The following is a 22,149-nucleotide window of genomic DNA, read 5'->3' on the forward strand; positions in this document are numbered from 1 at the left end:
TATAATGAAATTATGGCCTAATTGTGGCTTAATATATATTTTAATAATATCTATTTAAAAAATATGAAAATAGTATAAGCAAATTAACTACTGATAAAAAAAATGTTGAATATAATTAATCTTAAAATTATTTAAATTTTAATTATTTTATTTAAGGATAAATATCAATTTACCAACGGAATTATCTTTTTCTATGATTATTTGATTTGTAAGTATTATTTGTCACATAAATTTATTAATGCATAGATTTTTCTAAAATATATAATAGTTACTTTTATTTTTTTATTTTTTATTTTTTTGGTTTTTCTTATTAAGATGTTATTGAAGAAGTAAAATCAATTAAGCTTCCATATCATGCCTTACATAAAAGAAATAAATTTTACAGAAAATAAAAATCACAATCTCAGAACTTTACCAATGAAATCATCTTTTTTTATGATTATTTAATTTGTAAATATTGTTTGTCACATGGTAAAAATAAAATACATTTGAATTGGAATTTGAATTCCATAGATGAAAAATATTATTTAAATATATTTAAATTTAAATTAAATTATATAAATAAATTTGAATTTGAATTTAAATTTCATAAATGAAAAAATTATATAAGAAAATTTAATAGATGAAAAAATTTTTTTAGATAATTTATATAGGTAATTTTTGAATTTAAATTTTATAATTTAATAGTATTATATATAGAAATCAAATTTATAATTTTTAATAAACTCTTATAGCATAAATTAAAAAAAAATTTAAATATATTTATTAGCAACAAATTTTTTAAATATAATTAATTATTATATATTATATTTAATATTATCTATTATTGTTATATCATCTATTATATTTACATAGTAGGAGAATGAATGCTAATATAAAAAATTATAGTTGTAAGGTGTAAAATGTTAAATATGTATTTATCAAAAACAAAGATGTTAAATATGTAAAACAATAGTAACCGATACTATCATTATTTGGAGAAATTAAAAAAATAAAAAATAAAAATAACAAAAGTCAAAATCTGATTGGTCTGTCAGATAAGTAAAAGCAAAACCCCCGGGAATTCGAAACGAGGAAGCCCAATGCCCCGGCGCGCATAGTGCAATAGAGAGAAACGCAACACATCGGACAGCTAGCTTTGCCTGGTCCGACATGGAGCTTACACAACAGGATACGAACTCTAAAGAGAACCGACCCGAAGACCCAGAACTCGACCTCTACACCATACCAAGCCACTCTAGTAAGTCTCTCTCTTCCTCTCTCTCTCCATCTCTCTCTCTCTCTCTCTCAACTAAAACCCTCAATCTAAATTGCAAAGCCCTAATACTTTTATTACAAAACCTGCAGTAAAAAGGTTTTAGATGGAAATTGATTTTGTTTTTTTGTAATGGGTCTGTTTTTTTTTCGGTGAATTGGTAATGGGTCTGTTTGGCTTTAATGAATTTGTTAATGTGAATCAATAGCGAGGTCCAAAATTTGAACTTGGTCGGTATAATTTTTTTTTTTTTTTTTTTTAGGTTGGTTTTCGTGGGACGAAATCCATGAAACCGAGGAAGTTGCTCTCAAAGAGTTCTTCGATGGGAGCTCCATAACGAGGACACCGAAAATATATAAAGAATACAGAGATTTTATTATCAACAAGTACAGAGAAGAGCCTTCTAGGAGGCTTACATTCACCGAGGTCCGAAAATCATTGGTTGGTGATGTTTGTTTGCTTCAGAAGGTTTTTCGTTTCTTGGAAAACTGGGGTTTGATCAATTTTGCTGCCTCTTCAAGTGAGGGTGAGATTCCTGTGGTTGGGGATGATGAGAGGTCTAAGGTTAAGATTGAAGAAGGAGTACCAAATGGGATTCGGGTTGTTGCTATGCCCAATTCTATCAAACCTATTTCAGCACTGCCTAGTGTGGGAAATAGTGGGGATGCAGCTGATAATGGATTTAAAATGCCCGCTTTGGCATCTTATTCGGATGTTTTTGCTGAGTTAATGAAGCACAGGGGGTTGGTTTGTGGGAATTGCGGTGAGGTTTGCGATTCCGGACATTATAAGTGTACCAAGGTATGTATTTATCAATACGAGATTGTTTCCTTGCCTTTTTATTGATTGACAAAACAGATAATCTTACTGGCTACAGCTGTCGGAGTTTTGTTGCCACTTGTTTTTCTAATAATGTAGTCCTTTTTGAGCTTGATCTTACATTTATTGAATTGTTCAAATTGTCATTGAATAGCTCTACAAGATATACCAATTAACCATGATCTAGGTACATTTATTGCCAGTACATCTGATTTGTGGCTCTGTATGTCTTTCCACTTAGAAATACCACATGTTTGAGTAGCTTGAAGAGAGAATAGTTTGCGAACGGAGACTCCAAAGTCTTATGTCTGTATTACAACCTTAATAGAGGTGTGAGTCACATAATCCCAAGTTCAGTGTTTAGGTGTGTCTTTCAAAATTGGGAAGCCATAGATGATGACAAGTCTGGAAGAGATAACCATGGATAAGTTTCTTGAGAAAAACTTACCTCTGCGTTCTTTTTGTTTTCTTGTTTAATGAGTGGCTGCTCATTATGTACCAAATGATTTGTTTGGCAGGAGCAGTAGTGAGCTTCAAATCCTCATTCTTTTGCCAGTACAACTAGGCAATATTTGCATTATAGTTTGCCTCTGTTGCTTTAAAACTTTGATTAAATATACAGGTGGAGCAAAAATAATAGTTTACGTTGTTTCTGTAGATGACATGTAAATTTGGGTCATGGGATTAGTGTGATATGGTTAATTGTTATTTTTTCCCTCTGCTATTTAAGACTAGTCTCTCTCTCTTTTTCCCTGTTTGTCTGTCTATCTTACTATGTGTTGAAATATTATTTTGATTATTTTATTCTAATTATTGTATTGGCAGGATGATCTGCTAATTTGTGTAAAATGTTTCAAAAATGGAAATTATGGAGAGAGCAAATCAGTGGATGATTACAAGTTTAACGAGTGCTTTCAAAACAGTGGTAATCATGGAGCTCTCTGGACTGAAGCTGAAACTTTACTTCTGTTAGAATCTGTTTTGAAGCATGGGGATGATTGGGAGCTTGTTGCTCAAAATGTTCATACAAAAACCAAAATGGACTGTATTGCGAAGCTCATTGAGATGCCCTTTGGGGAGATTATGTTGGGTTCTGTCCAGAGAAAAGGTAATTCTAGTGATCTCAATGGCAACTTGAACAATTCAAAACAAGTCCATCTACCTTCAGCTGAACATCAAGAGAATGCCAAAAGTGGGGTACAACATGATGAGCAGACAAATGAGAATGAGCTGAATGGAGATACTGAGAACGAAGGTCCTCCTTTGAAGAGAAAGCGGATTGCATCCCTCTTAGGTGATGATGGTTCACTGATGAAACAGGTAGGTATCCTGGCACATTCATAATCTTCAAAACTTGTAGAAATAATGTAATCTTGTGGCATAATTTTGGCAAAATTGGTTCTATCCATGTCTTCTAATTGTCTTCAATTCATTTTATTAAAACAACTTTTGAGAATTTGTTTGAACTTAAAGTTCAACTGCTTACATTTTTACCTCAATATCAACAACGAAGTATTGATAATGTTTCTTTAGGTAGCTCATATATCAACTATGGTTGGGCCACATATAACGGCTGCTGCAGCTGAGGCTACCATTGCTTCACTTTGTGAGGAAAACTCATTATCAAGGGAGATATTTGATGGTGAAGATGAATGTGTAACTAATGGGCTGTTGTCTCCCACTGCTGATTATGAGGCAAAGAGGTTAAATTCTTCCACTGAAATTGTTCCATACTTGTTGTAGTAGTATTACAGTTTGAAATTAGCAGGTATCTTATACATTTCAGAGTCCTTGAGGGTGAAGATTCGGAGATCAAGGAAAGGTCTTCCCAGTCAGGTATGCGTTAACCCTATGTATGGTTGTGAAATTCATTCACCTGCATTCACAGTTTTTTAAGATGGTAATATCCCCTTCCTAGCTCCGTTGTCTAATTGTTGTTTCATTATGCTAGTTCTAATCATCTCTCACTATATACCTATCTACAGAAGATCAGGATGCATCTTGTAACAAGGATGATATACCTCTAACTTTGCGAATTAGAGCTGCTGTTGCAACAGCTCTTGGGACAGCTGCTGCTCGTGCAAAATTACTGGCTGATCAGGAAGACAGGGAAGTTGAACATCTATTGGCGATCATAATTGGAACCCAGGTGGCTCAAATTTTCTGTCTCCTTTTTTGTTTATTTTGAGGGGTTTGGGTTGGTCCATTCCTCTTCATAACTGTTGCATTTTGTTTTATGGACTTTTACATTCCCTGCTTGTTAAAAAACTTGCGGTTTCTCAATCATACAAGCCTAAGGGCCTGTTTCGTACTGATTCATGGGACTAATTCCTAGGAATCACTTCCACTTTAGGAAGTGATTTTTTAAGAATCATTCGATTGGTTATTCTTTATGTGATTTTATATCAACAAAATCACCGAAATCTGGTTGCATATTTTTTTGGCAAACATTATAGGAAGCGTTTTTTATGTCTCGTTAAAAGTTATTTTAGCCATTCTAAAACACTCTCAAATGGGCATTAACTGTGTCTGCTTTGCATGAATACTTTTTTAGATGAAGAAATTGAACTGCAAAATCAAGCATTTTGAACATCTGGAGATGATTATGAAGAAGAAACACGCTGAAATGGAAGAACTGGAAGAGTTTCTCATATCAGAGAGGATTAGTGTGTTACAAAGGGCGTTGAGTGCTGGTGTACCTAGATGGAGGGGTCATTCTTTTGTAAAATATTAGAACGCTTAATTTTATTTCATAATGTAATATAGTTAGAAAATTGACAAGCATTGATGCATTCTCATAGGTTTCTAGTCTTTGTTGTGTTCAATTCATATGTTGGAGGAGGAAATGATTCAGTCTGTGTAGCATTTAGGTTTTTGTACGCTTTTGAGTTTTCTATTTTTACAATACCTTTCAATTGGCATAATGACATTTTCATCTTAATATTGAATGTTGCGTAGTTATAACAGATTCTTAAGAAAGGAGATTGAGAGTTTGATGAGGGGAATTGGATCTATACATTTTGCACCCTTCCACAATATGGCTCTTGGACGAACTCTATTAACATAGTTCGGTCTTGTTCATGTTTGTTAGGTATTCTAATTTTCTTCAAAGTAATGAGGGAGAGAAGCATTTTATACTAGTAAAAAACAGGTTTTAAGATTAGAACAGAAAATTATTTACAAAAGTTTATATTTCTATTTCTCTGTACTTTATTTATCAATACAACTCCTAAAAGCCTATTTACAGGTGTTTAGATGCTAAACTGGAACCCACTTCTACAGTACAAATATAATTTAGTTTATATACATAAAAGGGCTCAAAGAAATGATTCTGATTCTGGATTGGGATGTATATCCCATTTCCCAACACGCAATTGCTTGTGAACTTTACTTTTTTCTTTTGTTGTCTTTAATGTTCCTTCCCAGAAAGAACATAAGCCAATAAACTAAAAAGAGTAGGGTCGCTGAGTTTAGAAACTTTGGAAACTTCGACCTTTGAAAAAGTTCCCGAAGAGGAAACTTCTTGTGGTTCCCTCCTCCTGGTGTCTTTCCGGAGCCATGTTAAACTGATGTTTCACCTGCAATATGCTTTGTCCTACCTGTTCCTTAACCAAATCAACAATTTTGGGTTCTACAGGGTTTCCTGAAACATCACTAACCAAAAAAGTATCTTTGGCTTTCCCACTTTTTGTTGAGATTTCTGCACGTTTTATGTACAAACCGTTCTCACGAAATATCCTTGTAACATCCGAAAGGAGTCCAAGCCTGTCGCTTGTGCACAATTCTAGTTCTAGTCCCTACGAGGAGGAGGAACAACAATCATTTTCTCAGCAAAAAGAACTCTGTGAAAGTACCTGAAAACAATGGCTTAAACTAGTTCTATGTTTATCAACCTCAGTGGCCCGTCTCTCTATGGCTGCTTCTAGGCATTCTATTACTCGTTGTCGTTCAGCTTCGGAACCCAAAGGAAGTCCATCAATATGTCTTATATAGTATTCCTACACAAACAACAAAATGTAAAAAAAAAAAAAAAAAAAAAAAAAAACAACAACAACAACTTTATTGCTACATAAAATTTACATAATTTAAGGGAAATTTCCAGCTCTAGACTAAGCACTTTCTGGGTTGTTAATGCTGTCAAATCAAAGTTCATACTTTTGGCTATTGAACTTTTGGTTTCGAAAAATTGAGCTTAAATTTTTTGTACCTGGTAAGCTTCCCTTCTTCCTGTGATGACAGTACCATGGAATACCACATATTGCATATCTGTTAGAGAGCACAAAGTATCAAACAAAAGGTTTGATCGGTCCTTGGACCTCACGGTAACAACCGTATAGTCTCTGTCATTGCAGTCTAATACGCAGACATGAGTTCTTGAATTCTTGTCATTGACACCTTCTTCCTTCTCAAAATCCCTATCAGAAAACATCAACCGATGCAATCTTTGACCTGCATGTGATGACCCGGATGAAGAAATCATTATTTTCGGGGTCCTAGTATTGTTGTTGCCTTTGAGGACATTGCCTAGCAGATTCTTGATCAAACACAGCCTTTTTGGGTCTTCAATTGCATTTCCAGTTAATTGGTCTGTGACATGAATAATAGCCGCAGCTCTAGCATTGTGTGTCCATATTTCAGCATTCACCACATTGCATTTAAGATCTGTTAGCACTGCAGATACTTCAGATAGCAAACCAGGTCTGTCTGTGCCAATCAATTCAAGTGTAGTATGATCTTTGATGGGCATTAAACCGAATGAACCTCGATTCGACTTCAAGAAACAGACATCAGTTTCAAGAGTCTGCAGGAGATTGATGATCATGGAAATTACATATCAGTAAAATCTAAACAAATATTGGGCAAAAAGGATCACTTCAAGGTTATAAAACAGGGTTCTAAGAAATTTAGCATATTAAGTATTCCTAAAAGAGGAAACAGAAAAAACATTAATTGTGGACGAATTAGGATTTTCTTGCTGGAATTGTGAAGAAAATCACTCACCTTCTTCATATATTTGAGGATTCCTTCATCTCTAATCTTGTTCCCATGACAGTCGGTCACATTAAAAACTGAAAATTTCCATCCAATAAAGAGTGAGGAATTATAAAGAAAGAAATAGGTGGGAAAACTAAATATGCTTATATAAAGAAATTGTATGATTTAAACCATACCATCCATTAACCATCCTCCATCAGAGGAAAAGTAAGCTTTCGTTATAATCAGTTTCAGGTCTGTAAGCAATTGAACAACTTCAAGAAGACTTCCCTGTCTATTATCACTAACAACCTGAACAATAAATCAAACACCAATTCAAAACTACAAAGCAGGAAATCTACAAAAACCCAATTTATGTTTCAATAATCTCCACTGTAAAAGCTTACCTCAATAACAGTAGCATGATCACAAGTTTCATTATCAATGAAAGCCCTGAAAACGACAAAAATTGTGGCAAAATAAATATATAAAAAGCAGAGCAAACTAGAACAAACTACAAAGAAACTCTGCATAATATACAAAACTTTTAGCCTTGACACTACAATAAAAACAAAATCCAATGTCCGAAACAAAACCCAGATCCTATTATGTCCATGAGATTACATAAGAGAAATGAAGAGGTTTCACCATTATTATATTATATATATATACCTTGGAGAGTTCATTCTCCTAATAAGCCTAGCATACTCGTCTTCCATTTTCTGATCCTTGTAGACCTCCATAGAACCTGAAACTCAGACCTCAAACATACACACACAAAATCTCAGAGTAGAGAGAGAGAGAGAGAGAGAGAGAATGTGGAGGGGTAGAGAGAGAGTGAAGTTTGGAGAGGGTGTTTAAAGCAGAATTCCAAAGGGTAAGGAGGTAAAAAGTCGGTTAATTAGCAATGAAATAAAAAATAAATAAATAAAAAAAGCCGAGAAGTGATTACGTGGAGGAATATGATTGGTTTGATTGACAGTTAAAAGACGTTAATCAGAGTGACAGCTGTCTAACTCGAACTTCGTACACCTCTGCGCGGGAACTTAAGCCCACGTGACTTTTTTAGGTCGGCGGGCATGGTATTCTGCGTCCATCACGTGACATGTAAAAAATAAAAAATCAAAAAAAAAATTTTTTTTGCCGCAAAAAAAAAAAAAAAAATCACATTATATATTCTTTTTTTGATATTGGGGTTGCACATTATATATTCTTGATTTTTCCAGTAATTATATAAGAATTTTCCTGATTAAAAAAAAAATGACATTAAATGTTAGTACATGAAAATTAAACTTTTTACGTGAAGAAAGATATAATTAATAGAAAGCTTTACATTTTTAATCTCTCTATATATAGTTATATATGTTGTCCACACTAATAAATAATGTGGATATATATCTTCCACTTGTTCAAATGCAAATCCTTTATTATTACATAAAAAAACAAAATTCAGTACACTTTCAATCATGACTAGATGTTTTATTAATTTATGTTATGATAAATAAGCTTGATTTCTTAACAATTATGACCATTTATAGGTATAGGTTTTAAAACTTTTAATTCACTCTAAATGCTCTACTTTAATTAGTTTGTTTTATAACACAAATGTCCTAACTATATTTTCCTCTTTCATTTATTCCCAAATTACGTGGATATATTTCTTCCACTTATTCAAACGCATAAATTCTCCATTCAAGAGAAATAGTTAGAAAGAAGAAGAAAAAAAATTATTTTTTTCCCCTTAAAATATATATTTATGGACAGTCATTTAACATGTAGTTGATTGATTCACATCATGCATCCAGCTGTCAAACAAATATCAGAAGAAAAAAAAAAAAAAAAGTGAATCTTGCTACGAAGGAAAGAAATATTCCTTAAAAATTAATTAGAGAAGGGCAAGGCCATTGGAACCCAACTAAAAGATTGCTTGGTTGAAAATTATTATGGCTTTTTAGTTTATGTTTCAGTGATTGACATAATTCTAACAAATTATTTTTATTCACTGTATTTTGAAATGCATGTGATTACTACTGATAAAAGAAAGAAACAAAAAAAAAAAAAGAAATACTGTGCTAACACTTTTCTGTGTGGAACCAACTTATTTGACAAAAGAGCTAAAAGAAACTTTTTTCAATTTTGTTTAACTGTAATCTGTGAGTGAAAGATCAAGAAACTGAAACCATTTAAGATTATGGCTGTGAATGAATGGCAGAGGCAGAGCATTCTGGTCCACAAGGGCTGGTGCCAATTAGCTAGCCAACAAACACAACAAATGGCATGCTTGTTATCTTAATGTTGTTTTAAGAAAAATGGTTAATCTCTACACAGAAAACTGAATTGCAAAACATTTTGTACTTTATATCGCTTTTTTTGCTAGGCTTTCTCAGTTTCTTGATCAAGATACAGTTTCTAATTAAGTTCCAAAAACAGTGACAACTAATATATAATTTTATTAAACAGTACAAAAGGAAGTAATAGAACATAGAAACTGCATGTATGAAAAACAAACGAGGGTGTTTCTACAATTTTTTTTTTTCCCTCCCTGCATATTCCACACCATATTTATATTACAAAGATACTTTATTTTATATTCAGTCGGTTGATATAACCAAAAAGGAAAAAAAAAAAAAAATCCAATTTGACCTGCGAAAACTTACAAATAATGATAAATAATATATGTATTACTTGATAACGTAGTTAGTTTTTAGCTTTAATTTTTTTTTCCTATTTAGTTTTATGTAATTTGCTTATGTTAAATATTAATTTATGGCAGTTAGAATTTATTAGACATATAAATTAACTATAAAATGAAGGAAGAAAAAAAAAAAAAAACCCACAAATATCAAATTGTGTTAGTTTTAGGGATTTCCTTTTTTTTCTTCCTTCCTTCAAATTTATAGTTATTTAAAGCGTCTAACAAACTATAACTAGTATTTGCTAATACTCAACACAAGCAAATTGCATAAAATTGTGTATAAGAAAATAAAAACAAAAACTAAAAACTAATAGTGTTACCAAACGACACTTAAACTTTTATGTTTTTTAAGCAACATAGTAACTTCTAAAACAAGTAAAAGAAGCAGTTCTTTAACCAATTTCAACCCAAACAGATGCAAAGCTTTCCCTGAGATTTTGTTGCACAGGTTGCACTAAGATACTTCTCCTTCAGGGCCTTTTTACATTCTTCAATGCATTGAGAAAGTGTGCATGGATTTAGTTGAATACCAAATGCACCCTCCACAGATTTTGGGCCAAAAACTAAGAAACCCAGAATCATGACCACCATAAGCAGAATTAATTTCTTCATTACCTTTCCTTCCATTCAAACAATTTCTCAATCTTTTTTCTGTTTGGGTTACTGAGTTCTGTTTTCTTGAAAATGAATACGATGCATATATATACATATATATATAGAAGAAAAAAAAGCCTAGAATGATTCCCATCTTTAGCCAATAATTATTAAACAAACTCACAGATTCATTGAGGAGCTCTCACCAACCATTGCAGAGATAAGATTAGCTGCAAAATGAAAGTTGATCAATCCCATTCTCTTTAAGTGTTTTATGCTTACACCTACATCCACCAGAAAAATATGCCCTGAGCTGGCCACTCCATGTTCAAAGTTTCTTGGATCCCAACCAATCAGAGACGGACTCCTCGAATATCTAAGTGCCTTTTCTTTACACGTGTAGACGTTGGATTTCCAGGTTCTTCATATGCCAATCGCTGTATATATAATTGAATGGCTCACTATAACCAACCAAAGTTTGCAGGTAAGATTATTATATAAGAGGTCAAAAACAACTAGTTCAAAATTGGAATGATTTTTTTTTTTTTTCCTCATTTTGGAAAAAGTATGCTTTTTGAGATATTTTTTGTTTCCAATCAAATTTCAGAGATGTTATATTGGCAACGAATAAAAGCTTGACCAATAGTTTTTGGTGAAAAAAAAAAAAAATGGACCAATATGATTGTTGATATGTTCCCTGTCAAACCTCCCACTGGCAAATGCTTATTTCTTGATACAACCTTTCATTAACACACAATATAATGTTTTGGTAAAAAAAAATGTAAAAACATTTTTGATAATTTTGCTTTTAGGAAATAACTTTTTATAACAAATGTCCATTCCATTCCATAATAATCATTTTCAAGTGCGCACCAAACCTATCACCATCCAGATTGGTAGGCATAGTTATATTTATAAAAAAGGGTATACAATTTTGCTAAATTGATACTAATGCATTCATCATTTAGAATTGCAGATGCACATCAATCTTTACCCTTCCAACTTTTTTTGAATTACTTAAAAAAAAAAATTTCGCACCAAGCCTTTTTCTTCATACAATTTTCTTAGTAGAAAAATTTAATTTGTACCTTTAGACAAGCTCAGAAGAAGAACAAAGATCAAACTTAGTTGAATAAGGGATGGCAACTTGAAAAAATGCAGTTTCCTAAGAAACGACGTGCCGTTTCTTTAAGAAATGCTCAATGCTTAAAGAGTGAACGACGAGCCGTTATCGCTCCTTTGTGTTTGGGGTCATCGTAGCGCGGTTTGATCAACGTCTCTTTTCATTCCCTAACTTTCCCTCGCCCCAAACGCTTTCAAAATTGTCCAACCAAAGCCACTACATCTTTTTCTTTTTTCCGGTGAACCCAAAATGCCCCGAAGGCGTCTCAGGCTGAGTACTTCTTCCGACGATGAAGAAAACGACGACGTAGAGCCGCAGAATCATCATCAACCCCAACAAGAAGATGAACAACCACCTACAATCACTCAACATCACCCTCTAAACCCTAACCCTAATAATCGCTCTGAGCCGCTTGAAATATCCGACGATGAAGAATTCATTGACGTCTCCGACAACCTCTCAGAACCCTCACCTCCGGAACGGATTTCAAACCAACAGCCGCAGCCTCAGGTTGCTCCGCCGAGCTCCGGTGGTGGCTGTCCGATAACTGGGTTTCTTCAGGGGCTTGGATTGACACTGAAGAGAGAGTGGTTCGATGCTTGTGTTCTTGAACTTGAGCGGTCAATGCCGGGCTTCGCTAACCTCGATGTTGGGGCTAAGGCAAAGCTCGTTTTCGAGCGGTTCTTGGTTTCGGATATGAATTACTCTGGGGGTGGTGGGCTTCCTGAAAATGTTCATTCCCTTCACTTGGTTGATCTTTCAGGACCGTATGTTTTGCAGGTATATATCAAAACTCTACTCTTTTGCTATATTGAAATGAAGCTAGATTTTTTATTCAGTGTCGTTGCTTGGGGAAAGTTAACAAAAATAAGGAGGGTGATAATTCTTACTGGTTGTTGTTGTTGTTGTATAGTATCTTAAACCGATTCAATTTCAAACAATTTCAGGTCTTTACATTGTATATACGAATTCTTAAATGCCGGGACGGTACCCATTTTCAAATTTTTATTGGTGAATGTCAGAACCTTTTTTCTAACAGGGACTTAGTTGAGAGAGTAAACCACATTTTGCAGGTTGATGAGATTGTTAACATCAGTAGTGCTCTCAAAAGCAGGTATCAGAAAGCACCTCCTGGGATCAAGAGATGCCTCAAGCTGTCCATGACGGATGGTGTTCAACGTGTGTTTGCAATGGAATACAGACCGATCAAGGATCTTGATGTTTTGGCTCCTGCTGGATTGAAGGTTTTTGTTATAGTTTGACTGTTATGGTTATCTTGTTTATAAGCTGTTAAGGTCCATAAGATAGATTGTCAGGGCTTATGTGTTAAGTTGCTGTCGAATTTCTGATATTTCCATTTTTAATTTCACGGTTTTTCTGTTTCTTGGCCACTTCATGCCCGATAGGAGAAATGTGTATTACTATTCACTCTTCCTTTTTCAATAAGGGCTATTATGTTCTGACTTAGACAGGTCATCCTCTTGTGTTGTAGGTTGCTATCTGTAATGTGCATGTACGACGTGGACTTCTTATGCTTGTCCCTGAAAGTTTTGAAGTTCTAGGAGGATTAGTTGAGGAATTAGATGCGGCACGACAAAGGCTTGTCGATGAAGTAAATAAGCCACCAAGGGGAAAAAGGTAATTTCAGAGTTCTAACTGCCAAGGGTAAATTAAAATTGTTGAAGATATGAGATGCTACTCTTCATTTGGATATTTGACTGCTTCATATTCACATCACAATTTGATTTCCCCAGTTAATATGCAAACTTTTTGATGTTTTACTTATTTGTACAGGTTTTTAGTCTCAGCATCTTAGTTTGATCTAGATTATTGATGGCTAAATTGCTGCCATAGCTAAAAGCTCTAGTGGTATAAAATCATTTTTAGTTGAACTGCTAGAGCAGTGAATTATGTAATTTTCAAACTATTTAATACATGCATCTTTCATAAGTGGATAAATGCGGGTAAAGTTTGATGATCCATGATGTTGGAAGCACGAGTTACTTAACAGTATTTGGTGATGAATGTCTGGTTTAAAATGCTTCAGGAACAGATTCTTAGTCATGATTGTTGTAACTCGAAATATTGCTATGATTAACTTCTGCAGGACAGTAGTGATATTTAAATTTTTTTGACACTGTTCATGTTACAGGGTAAGCTCGGGAACTGTATTGGTTAATATATATAGGTTCATTCTTTTTAAACTGCTGATCATTGGCATAGTTGTTTGACCTACAAATGGTCACTTAATTACCAATTTGCTGTAAACTTCATTCCTGTTGATACCATTTTCATTGTTCTTATGCAGAACCAGGACAGGAGTGGTTCCTCCTTTAATTACTAGAGCAACACTTGCTGCATGGCCATCTACCGATGCTCATAATGCACATACCAATAATTCCACATCTCAAGACACAACACTTTATCAAGTGCATGACCAAGGTATATACGAATGACTTCATTGGAATCATACACATCTAAAAACTTTTATGACCCACCCTGTTCGTATATGCTGAGAGCATATAAAGATTTATATGGTAGAATCTCTTAATAAACATTGATTAAGTTTAGATTAGTTCATTATTTCAGATTCTGTTTTTGCTTTGAAATAGTCTATTCTTTTCTCTTCTCAAATTGTAGGTGCTACTTTTGTTGCATCTGGTGGTAATACTGAGCGCCAAAGGACTCTGGAAGAGTTTTCTGTACCTGTTAGTGAGCACTATGCCATTCCTAACCCATCAAGGAGCACTGTTTGGGATGATGAGGAGACTCATATTGATACTGTTCCTAGTCACAGATCAAATGGTATGCCTAACCCATTGCGGAACATCGTTGCGGATGCTGAGGAGGTTCATATGGATACTGTTCCAAGTCACAGATCAAATGATATGTCTAACTCATCACTGAACATTGTGTCGGATGCCAACGAGATTCATATGGATACTGTTTCGAGTCACAGATCAAATGATATCCCTAACCCATTGCGGAATATCATTTCAGATGCTGAGGAAATCGATATGGATACTGTTCCTAGTCACAGATCAAATGGTATGCCTTACCCATCTCGGAACATCATTTCAGGTCCTGAGGACATCCATATGGACACTGTTCCCACTAGCAGCAGATCCAGTGGTATGCCTAACCCGTCCACTGATGTTGCTTCAGTTGGGGAGGAAGTTGAGATGGATGCAGTTCCTTATAGCAGGCCAAGCGATGTGTCTGAACCATGTTTAAATGATTTTCCAAATGATGAGGATGTCAGTACGATTGAACATCCACTCATACTATCTGGAGACCAAGAAATGCCTTTCACTTACTTAGCTAGTTTGTCAGCCAAGTGGGCTGCAATGAGAGAGAGTGCTCATTTTGTTCGGGGGAAAATTAAGGTATATTACTTTCCAATTTCTTGCTTTATCAGAGGACATTATCTCTTTGGTGTCTCATCCGTTAGAACTGAACTTGCAATACTGAGATTTGTTTCAGCATCTAATGACTGGGTTGAGTTGTTCTTGTTAATTGGAGGTCAAATATGTGAATTAGAAAGTCAATATGTTATAATGAAATAACCTCTAGTGTCTATAAACCTTTGAATGGCTGCACAATTGCGAATAGAAATTTTCTGATTAACTCTGAAATTTGTTTGTTTGTTTCTTGTAGGATTTAGTATTCATCTAACAATAGATTTATCCACACTTGCATTTACTTTGGTACGAGCATATATGTTTCACTTTTATATTGATTACAAGATTTTTCAGATCCCTCTTGTCAAATATAGATAGTGTGTCACTGTGTCTTATAATAGTAAAAGCTGGCATATGATAATATAGTTTAATTATTGTCATCTAAAATGTGGACAAAATTTTGTAGTGTTTTTTGACTGGCGTGAAGGGATTTCAATATAAGAGAAGGAAAACATATGAGCTTCGGGTGTATGTTGATGATGGTAGTCTCATTTCTGAGATCATCGTCGATCATAAGGTGAGATCAAGTTTGATTTCTCATCATCTCAGTGTGTTGGAGTTTCATATTATCGATGGCTATATTGCTCTTCAGGTTGTACAAAAAGGGATAGGTCATTCTCCAGAGGATGTCACTGCTGCTCTTTCTTCTTCAGACACATCAGTGGTTCGTGCTATGAAGGAGACCCTAAAGCAGTTCCAATTTTTCTTAGTGAATTTTGAGGTAATAATTAACAAGCTAGATTTTGGTGCTAATGCATGATTATATCTTTTATTTGTCTTTTGTTTCTTAAATTTTCATTGCAAGACTATTGAGCCTGTCCTTTAGAAATAAAAATGTATTTTTATGGGTTCGTCATGCACAAATGTTATGGTTCATATTTCAGGGCATCATACTTATAGAGATAAATGAAACCTCTCCTGTTCCAGTTGCCCTTGAGATGAATCAAGGTTGTCCCGAATCAGATGCGTGGCTGCTTTTGAGAAGACTGAAGGCCTCTGCTCCAGCTCAAACACTACGTTCTACACCTCTGAACCCCCTTGATATATCCCCTTGAATGGCTAAACTTGTGTCTTTGTATCTTGGACAATATTGGAAGGGCCATTAAGTATGCAAACGCTGGGTATTAATCTGCTGGCATCTTGCACGCAAAGGACTATTTTAATTCATGGATCAAAACCTATGAGTCGGCAGACAAAGTGGAACCAGATGAAAATTGTATACGAGGGCCGAGGCACATTTCATGGCAATACCCACTTGCCTGAGCTCAGATTTGGAGGAAATCTACAGCTGTATAAGCTCTGGTAGGAGAAAGTGATGGTTGATGGTGCACTATCCTGTAAATCCTTCTAGGGCTCCACTTCCTGAATTTGTCTTGTCACTGGGGAAGGTCATGCTTCAACAAACGACCTCCAATTCAGTAATATTATATGATTTGAGGTGAATAGTCCAAAGCAGACAGTTTGAGAAGTAGCTCCAGGACAATAAACGGGAATAGTTAGCCAAGAGTATCTCTCTCTCATCTTCTGAACTGAGGGGCACTCTAAAATGGTATTTATTTTTCATTCAAACTTATTGATAAATTCGGAGTAAATTAAGCCTTTAGAATTTATGCATCTATATATTTTTCTAAGTTCCTTGTAATATCATCGTACACAAAAATGACTGAAGATTCAGCAAACTACTGTATAGTTGCATTAAATAAGATCTCAGAGCATACAAGAGTTGCAGGTTCATCTGCAACAGAGAACCATATTTCATTTTCTTCAAAAAGCTAATTGGTAGAATTTGCTTTCAACTTTATCTCTGTTCTATGTCATCCCAAATACTTTTCTTATTTACTTTACAGATAGGTCTCTATTCAAATCAATGATAGTATGCAAAAATCTCTTCTGCATCCCCCTTGTGTTCAGGAAAATGAATGGTCCCTGGGTGCAGATAGCGGTCAACACCAGGAAACAGGTCAAAGATCTTCTTACTGAGTGTATCCGTCTCCGGTTGCCCTGGTCCAGGGACTAATAGAATTCGGTTGCACCAGTCCAGTATCTCAGGCCAAAACACCCTCCAGAATAATGTTGGTCTGATCCAAGGTGGCTGTGCCACGTAATCATCTCCCTGGCAAGCGCTTTTCACAATTGCTCTGGCACACTCTTTGGCAGGCATTATAGGCATCAAGCTTATTTCAGTCTAATGGCAATCAGGTTCATTTACTCGTAAGGTTTCTATACCAAAACACTTTTAACATTAGCTATGAAGAAATGCAAATATAGAGTAGAGAAGCTTACATCTCTCATTTCTGGGTCTACTCGCAAACGGCCTTCCCTGGATAGAAACTTGCCTTGAGTCATTTCTGACTCAATTAACCCTGGAGTCACAATTGTTATTCCAACATCATTCCCGATTTCAACCCTTAGTGTCTCATAGAAGCTTATTACTGCTGCTTTGCTAGCCTGAAAGAAAAAATTGCAATATTTAGAAACTCATTCACAATATTATACAGAAACTAGATAGTATTTGAGTGAAGAATTTTATTTTGGTTTACTTACACTATAGATGCTGATTCGGGGTGTTGCTAACCATCCTGCAGAAGAAGCAATTCCTATGATCCTACCTTTGCTTTTCTTAAGGTGAGGAATTGCATTGTAAGTGCAATACACTGAACCCCAGAAGTTTGTATCCTACGAACAGGAAGCAGACCAATTTGTGGAAGCATCTAGATATTAATGTTTGAGAATAGGACTGTGTCAAAATTTTTTTTTTTTCTTTATTTAATTGGCCAATCAAATGGAAAAAAGTCCTATCTAGCAGAAGCTGAAGAACGAATTACCATTGCTTGCACATAGTTTGTGACATCTGGGCAGTATTCAAACATGGAAACAGGAGCTATCCCAGCATTGTTAACTAGATGATCCACTATTACCATAAAATTCGAATAATTGTGTTTTTTAGCAGATTAGCTTTCAAAAGCCCCTCAATGAACATCTATGAATATGATAAACAGAGAGAAAAATCAAAACCCTGCTAGTTTCACTCACATCGCCCATAATATTTTATTGTCTCTTCAATGCACAGTTTACAGTGTTCAGGATTGGACACATCAGCACACATAATGAAAACATCTTGACAGCCGATCAAAGTGGTTGAGTGAGCTACTGATTCAAGCTTTTTTTCTCTTCTTGCAACAAGAGCAAGACAAGCTCCTCTTCTAGCATATTCAATCGCCAATTGCTTCAAAACCATTGAAAAAAAAAAAAAAAAAACAACCCTACATATCAAATAAACTTAAGAGAACAAGGATTAAACAAAAAAAAAAAAGAAAAAGAAAAGAGAAGTAGATTTCTGAATTAGGTGCTAATAAATAACCTTGCCGATGCCTGAGGATGCCCCGGTGATAAGGATTACTTTTCCGGCCACGTTTTTGCTGAGAACCGGTTTTATGGTCGTGGAGATGAAGTACTTGACGAGCAGATATGGTGGGAGGAAGAAGAACAGCAAGATTATAGCAATAGGAGGAATTACAATGTTCATTAACAAGTTAATGATATAAGTAATTCCATTGTAGAAAAAGAGACAGATAAAGGTGATAAGAGTGAAATCCATGGCTTCTGATCTGCAGAAAGAGATGGTGAAGGAGGAAAAAAGAGAGAGAGAGAGAGAGAGAGAGAGAGAGGTAATGAAGGCTTTAATGGAGGTGTCATTGTGAGGATGACTAAGAAGGAAGTAAAATCTGCAACGTAGCAGCGTTGCATGAAGAGGAAACAACACGTAGATTGCCTTTTACGTTATCGTTTAGCTTTTTCTATAAGCTCCACTCCACAAAGGGACAAGCAGTTTTTGTGCCATCTTTTTCTTTTTCTGGGGATGCATGGTTTTTACTTTTAAGGTCTATCCACTTTATCCCGTTGAGTCAATTCATCACCTTAATCCAAGTAAAACAATTTTTATTTTATTTTATTTTATATAAATGGGACATGAATGATTTGGTGTGATTCATAGTCTAATACTCAGCAATAAGAGTATTTTGAGTTTGTAGAATATTTTTAACGGTCACACATGACTATAGTTTTTGTTTTTCTTGATTTTTTATTTTTTTATTTTTTTGGGTAAGGAAGATAAGCAACTTTCAATTAACAAAATTACATAAGTCATCTTGGATTGCAAAAGAGAGCCAAGGTGGGCCGTCCTCTAATCAAGTTTCATAGGAATTTAAATCTAAAGCATATAGGCTTTTTTTATTATGTATATACATAATTATAAATTATTCAATTTAAATCTAAAGCATATAGATTATTCTTTTTACGTTATACATAATTATAGATTATTCAATTTACATTTTACATTAATATAATAAGTGATACCATATGACATACACATTAACGGTTACAAATAATATCTTGTTCTTTATTCAATGCAGATAGTAATCGTATTTGTTGAACTTGGTGCCTAGATACAGACGATTCGAGGGCCTCCAAAAATGAACATTATTTATTTATTTATTTATTATCATATTATTTCTTGGAATATAATTAACATAGACCTATTCAGACTTGAGCTGGGAAGATGGGAGTGAAGCCTGAGTTTACAAACGAGAAAGCCAGCGGTTGGCAGGGTCCCCAAGCTCAGTTGAAAAACCTTAAGAGGAAACAAAACTCTGTCCCAAGAAGGTTCTATCAAATACATGTCTCCTCCGCTAGCACACTTCACTATTGCCTTTGCACACCTTTCTACTGACTCTGCCGAAACTAGTTGCAAAAGACCCTTTAAAAAAACAAAACCATCAGACATCAAAATTATTAGCTACCAAAATTTGCTGCTAATTAAATTCTTTCTTCCTAACAAAGCTATATGAATGCAATATATGTTTGTTTACCTTGTGGGTTTGTTTGTTGGTTATAGATGATATGGTTAAATGTGCCATTATTAATCTACAACCAACTACAAATTAATTAATCAACGCAAATTCTTTTTATTTATTTATTTTTTAATGATAAAGAAACAAAATATTTGTCATACCATTGCTTGTGACACTTTCGTCTTGATCGCACCAGGAGTCACAATGGTTATGCCAATACTCGAACCCAGTTCTGCTCTCAGAGTCTCAAAGAAGCTTATCAATGCAGCTTTTTGCTTGCCTGAATATCCAAATTGAAAATTGATCAATTGGATTAATTTAGAGAACTTGATGCTAAAAACCATGAGGAAATATATGATTAAGGTTTGTGTGTTTTTGTCTTTTTACATTGTAGATGTTTAATCTTGGAAAAAGGGTACCATCCAAAGATTGAAGCAATGACTACTATTTTCCCTTTGGTCTTTAGCGGGTGTGGAACTGCAAGGTGTGTGCTGAAAACTGTACCCCAGAAATTGACAGCCTACCAACCAAAATTAATGAATTTCAGAGATGAGGTTTCTACACAATCAATGAAATTTATGAACAAAATATTGCAGCTATACACATTATATTAGAATAAACTAACTAAATTAATTACCATAACAGGAACGAATTTGAAACTGACAGTCTCTTGCTATCCCAGCATTGTTCACCAGATGATCCACTTTTTTGCATGGAAATTAGGAATTAATTCATCATTTCATTTCAAATATATAAGAAACAAATAAATATCACACAATACATGACCAAGTATAACTATAGGTTACATCGATGAAAATGGTTAATTGCTTCATTCATAAACCACCGACAGTCTTCAGGCTTTGAAATATCTGCAACAATGGAAATAGCATCCGGGAGCCAAGAGAAAGAGCTTTACCACAAACTGTTACCAAATTTTCCTCATTGATATCAACAAGGACCAACATTGCTTCTCTTCTACCATACTCATAAGCAAGTTGCTGCCCAATTATAATAAAATTAAAAATCAAATAATTACATTATATATATATATATATATAGCAAGAATAATTAAAATAAATTAAAGAAACAGATAAGGAACATAATTAAAAAAAATATACGTAAAACAAATTAATTAACCTCTCCAATGCCTGAAGCTGCTCCAGTGATGAGTATCACTTTTCCAGGCACATTCTTACTGGAAATGGATCTTTTCATGCAAAGAAGAAGCTTGAATGCTAGAAAAGGTGGCAGCAAGAAAATATGTAGGAGTGTTAGGAGGAAATACAAGGTTCATGGATTTGTAAATCAAATCCATAGAGACAAGATAGCTTTTGCAAAATTTTCGTGTGATAAACTACTAATAAATATTGCTAAGAAATTATTTATTTATTTATTTTTAATCGACTGCTCACATAAATTTACATCTTCATATTTTAATGTTTTGCATGAATATCTTTATATACATTTTTGGAAATTATAGAAACACCTCCTAATTAACCAATAAAATCATAACAACGCATCATTTTGCTAAGTTATAATTGACTTTTGTTACAATGTCACTCCTTTTACTAGGAAATCCAAATGCCCCGCGAAATTCTAATTTGGTACCTCTTACTTTTTATGACGAATAATTTGTCACCACCTGCTTGTCCCATTTAATGCGGTAGTAAGTATTTATGTGCCAACCAGCTATTTTTCTTTTGCCACTTTTCATCTCCATCACCCAAGGAGACATATTTAATCGTTGAGCCATTAAACACCATTAATTGATGATAAATACTGATTATCGGCAAGTTTTGATATATAATAATAATAATAATAATAATAATAATTATCCAGCTATAATATTTTATTTTTACTTATTTATTTTGATTGATTTGAAAGGTATTTGATTTTATAAAATCAAAATATCCTGATTATTGAATCACAATTATATATATTATAACATAATATTTTATATATGTAGACATTTTTTCATATAATTTTTTTTAAAAATTTTAAATTATTTTAAAAAATTAATATTTAAAAATACATTTAAAATTTATATTATGAGCTTACACAAGATTTAATTTACCTTTATAATATTTTAACATTTTACTAAATTTATGCAAACTTCAAAATGCACTTTAATATTTGAACCCTTTAAGCACATTAAAGGCTACTAATCCTGGATGAGGACAAGCAATTTGACAAAATCTGTTACGAGAAAAAATATATGTAGTTAGGACAAGCAGTTCTTGTGCAATCTTTGTTTTTAATTTTTCGGGATGCATGGTTTAATATTTCTCTATTTGTTTAAAACATTTATAAATCCCGTTGCATTAATTCACACTCCAATTAGCTTCTTATCCACCACTTTTTATGTATTTATTTTCTTT

At 34.1% G+C, this 22,149-nt stretch overlaps 5 protein-coding genes across 9 annotated transcripts; 2 read left to right on the top strand and 3 right to left on the bottom strand.

The window, feature by feature from the left end:
• Nucleotides 1-1,069: 1,069 nt before the first annotated feature.
• Nucleotides 1,070-5,022, top strand: LOC107406482 (SWI/SNF complex subunit SWI3A). 3 transcript variants are annotated; one of them, XM_025069469.3, is made up of 7 exons: nt 1,070-1,240; nt 1,518-2,056; nt 2,900-3,394; nt 3,608-3,777; nt 3,843-3,910; nt 4,060-4,223; nt 4,629-5,022. In XM_025069469.3, exons 1-7 carry the CDS (start codon nt 1,153-1,155, stop codon nt 4,806-4,808), a joined length of 1,704 nt encoding a protein of 567 aa, XP_024925237.3. In that variant the 5' UTR covers nt 1,070-1,152; the 3' UTR covers nt 4,809-5,022. The 3 variants fall into 3 exon arrangements, with proteins under 3 accessions (XP_024925237.3, XP_015869092.3, XP_048330009.2); XM_016013606.4 differs by having other exon boundaries at nt 1,072-1,240; nt 3,861-3,910; XM_048474052.2 differs by lacking the exon at nt 1,070-1,240 and adding an exon at nt 1,272-1,391.
• Nucleotides 5,023-5,234: 212 nt separating this feature from the next.
• On the bottom strand, nt 5,235-7,906 carry LOC107406483 (ACT domain-containing protein ACR6). Its single transcript, XM_048474053.2, has 7 exons — nt 7,721-7,906; nt 7,456-7,501; nt 7,246-7,360; nt 7,076-7,143; nt 6,282-6,875; nt 5,968-6,072; nt 5,235-5,871 (listed from the first exon to the last, which is right to left on the bottom strand). The coding sequence occupies exons 1-7, from the start codon at nt 7,789-7,791 to the stop codon at nt 5,545-5,547; spliced, it is 1,326 nt and encodes a 441-aa protein (XP_048330010.2). The 5' UTR covers nt 7,792-7,906; the 3' UTR covers nt 5,235-5,544.
• A 3,388-nt stretch (nt 7,907-11,294) lies between these two features.
• On the top strand, nt 11,295-16,972 carry LOC107417983 (recQ-mediated genome instability protein 1). Of its 2 annotated transcripts, XR_009635760.1 has the most exons (9): nt 11,295-12,240; nt 12,534-12,704; nt 12,953-13,098; nt 13,769-13,902; nt 14,101-14,846; nt 15,328-15,438; nt 15,514-15,642; nt 15,806-16,470; nt 16,833-16,972. XR_009635760.1 is itself a non-coding variant. In XM_060814678.1 (8 exons), the coding sequence occupies exons 1-8, from the start codon at nt 11,710-11,712 to the stop codon at nt 15,974-15,976; spliced, it is 2,139 nt and encodes a 712-aa protein (XP_060670661.1). In that variant the 5' UTR covers nt 11,295-11,709; the 3' UTR covers nt 15,977-16,674. The 2 variants fall into 2 exon arrangements, 1 of the variants encoding a protein (XP_060670661.1); XM_060814678.1 differs by lacking the exon at nt 16,833-16,972 and having other exon boundaries at nt 15,806-16,674.
• Nucleotides 16,582-18,823, bottom strand: LOC107417985 (11-beta-hydroxysteroid dehydrogenase A). Of its 2 annotated transcripts, none has more exons than XM_025074390.3 (6): nt 18,283-18,762; nt 17,955-18,147; nt 17,747-17,832; nt 17,466-17,597; nt 17,205-17,369; nt 16,582-17,106 (listed from the first exon to the last, which is right to left on the bottom strand). In XM_025074390.3, exons 1-6 carry the CDS (start codon nt 18,517-18,519, stop codon nt 16,786-16,788), a joined length of 1,134 nt encoding a protein of 377 aa, XP_024930158.3. In that variant the 5' UTR covers nt 18,520-18,762; the 3' UTR covers nt 16,582-16,785. The 2 variants fall into 2 exon arrangements, with proteins under 2 accessions (XP_024930158.3, XP_048330152.2); XM_048474195.2 differs by having other exon boundaries at nt 16,964-17,141; nt 18,283-18,823.
• A 599-nt stretch (nt 18,824-19,422) lies between these two features.
• LOC125422540 (11-beta-hydroxysteroid dehydrogenase-like 6) lies at nt 19,423-20,986 on the bottom strand. The gene is made up of 5 exons (XM_060814935.1): nt 20,909-20,986; nt 20,620-20,769; nt 20,159-20,291; nt 19,933-20,051; nt 19,423-19,677 (listed from the first exon to the last, which is right to left on the bottom strand). Exons 1-5 carry the CDS (start codon nt 20,984-20,986, stop codon nt 19,423-19,425), a joined length of 735 nt encoding a protein of 244 aa, XP_060670918.1.
• Between the last annotated feature and the right edge of the window lie 1,163 nt (nt 20,987-22,149).

The sequence above is a fragment of the Ziziphus jujuba genome, chromosome 2 (assembly GCF_031755915.1).
Source record: "Ziziphus jujuba cultivar Dongzao chromosome 2, ASM3175591v1".
Lineage (NCBI taxonomy): Eukaryota > Viridiplantae > Streptophyta > Magnoliopsida > Rosales > Rhamnaceae > Ziziphus > Ziziphus jujuba.

What these genes read in the sequence shown, in the direction of transcription:
- LOC107406482 (XM_025069469.3), top strand. Translation starts at nt 1,153, where the DNA reads ATGGAGCTTACACAACAGGATACGAACTCTAAAGAGAACCGACCCGAA. An exon ending in GCTGATTATGAGGCAAAGAG is followed by an intron (nt 3,778 to 3,842) that starts GTTAAATTCTTC and finishes TGAAATTAGCAG; the next exon opens with GTATCTTATACATTTCAGAG. An exon ending in GGAAAGGTCTTCCCAGTCAG is followed by an intron (nt 3,911 to 4,059) that starts GTATGCGTTAAC and finishes ACCTATCTACAG; the next exon opens with AAGATCAGGATGCATCTTGT.
- LOC107406483 (XM_048474053.2), bottom strand. Translation starts at nt 7,791, where the DNA reads ATGGAGGTCTACAAGGATCAGAAAATGGAAGACGAGTATGCTAGGCTT. An exon ending in ATCATGCTACTGTTATTGAG is followed by an intron (nt 7,361 to 7,455) that starts GTAAGCTTTTAC and finishes TTTATTGTTCAG; the next exon opens with GTTGTTAGTGATAATAGACA. An exon ending in GAAGAAGGGAAGCTTACCAG is followed by an intron (nt 6,073 to 6,281) that starts GTACAAAAAATT and finishes TTGTTTGTGTAG; the next exon opens with GAATACTATATAAGACATAT.
- LOC107417983 (XM_060814678.1), top strand. Translation starts at nt 11,710, where the DNA reads ATGCCCCGAAGGCGTCTCAGGCTGAGTACTTCTTCCGACGATGAAGAA. An exon ending in TGGCTCCTGCTGGATTGAAG is followed by an intron (nt 12,705 to 12,952) that starts GTTTTTGTTATA and finishes CTTGTGTTGTAG; the next exon opens with GTTGCTATCTGTAATGTGCA. An exon ending in TTGTTCGGGGGAAAATTAAG is followed by an intron (nt 14,847 to 15,327) that starts GTATATTACTTT and finishes AAAATTTTGTAG; the next exon opens with TGTTTTTTGACTGGCGTGAA.
- LOC107417985 (XM_025074390.3), bottom strand. Translation starts at nt 18,519, where the DNA reads ATGGATTTCACTCTTATCACCTTTATCTGTCTCTTTTTCTACAATGGA. An exon ending in AATAAAATATTATGGGCGAT is followed by an intron (nt 17,833 to 17,954) that starts GTGAGTGAAACT and finishes TTATGGTAATAG; the next exon opens with TGGATCATCTAGTTAACAAT. An exon ending in CAAACTATGTGCAAGCAATG is followed by an intron (nt 17,598 to 17,746) that starts GTAATTCGTTCT and finishes TCCTGTTCGTAG; the next exon opens with GATACAAACTTCTGGGGTTC.
- LOC125422540 (XM_060814935.1), bottom strand. Translation starts at nt 20,986, where the DNA reads ATGAAAAGATCCATTTCCAGTAAGAATGTGCCTGGAAAAGTGATACTC. An exon ending in CAAGATTAAACATCTACAAT is followed by an intron (nt 20,052 to 20,158) that starts GTAAAAAGACAA and finishes TTGGATATTCAG; the next exon opens with GCAAGCAAAAAGCTGCATTG. An exon ending in CGAAAGTGTCACAAGCAATG is followed by an intron (nt 19,678 to 19,932) that starts GTATGACAAATA and finishes GTTTTTTTAAAG; the next exon opens with GGTCTTTTGCAACTAGTTTC.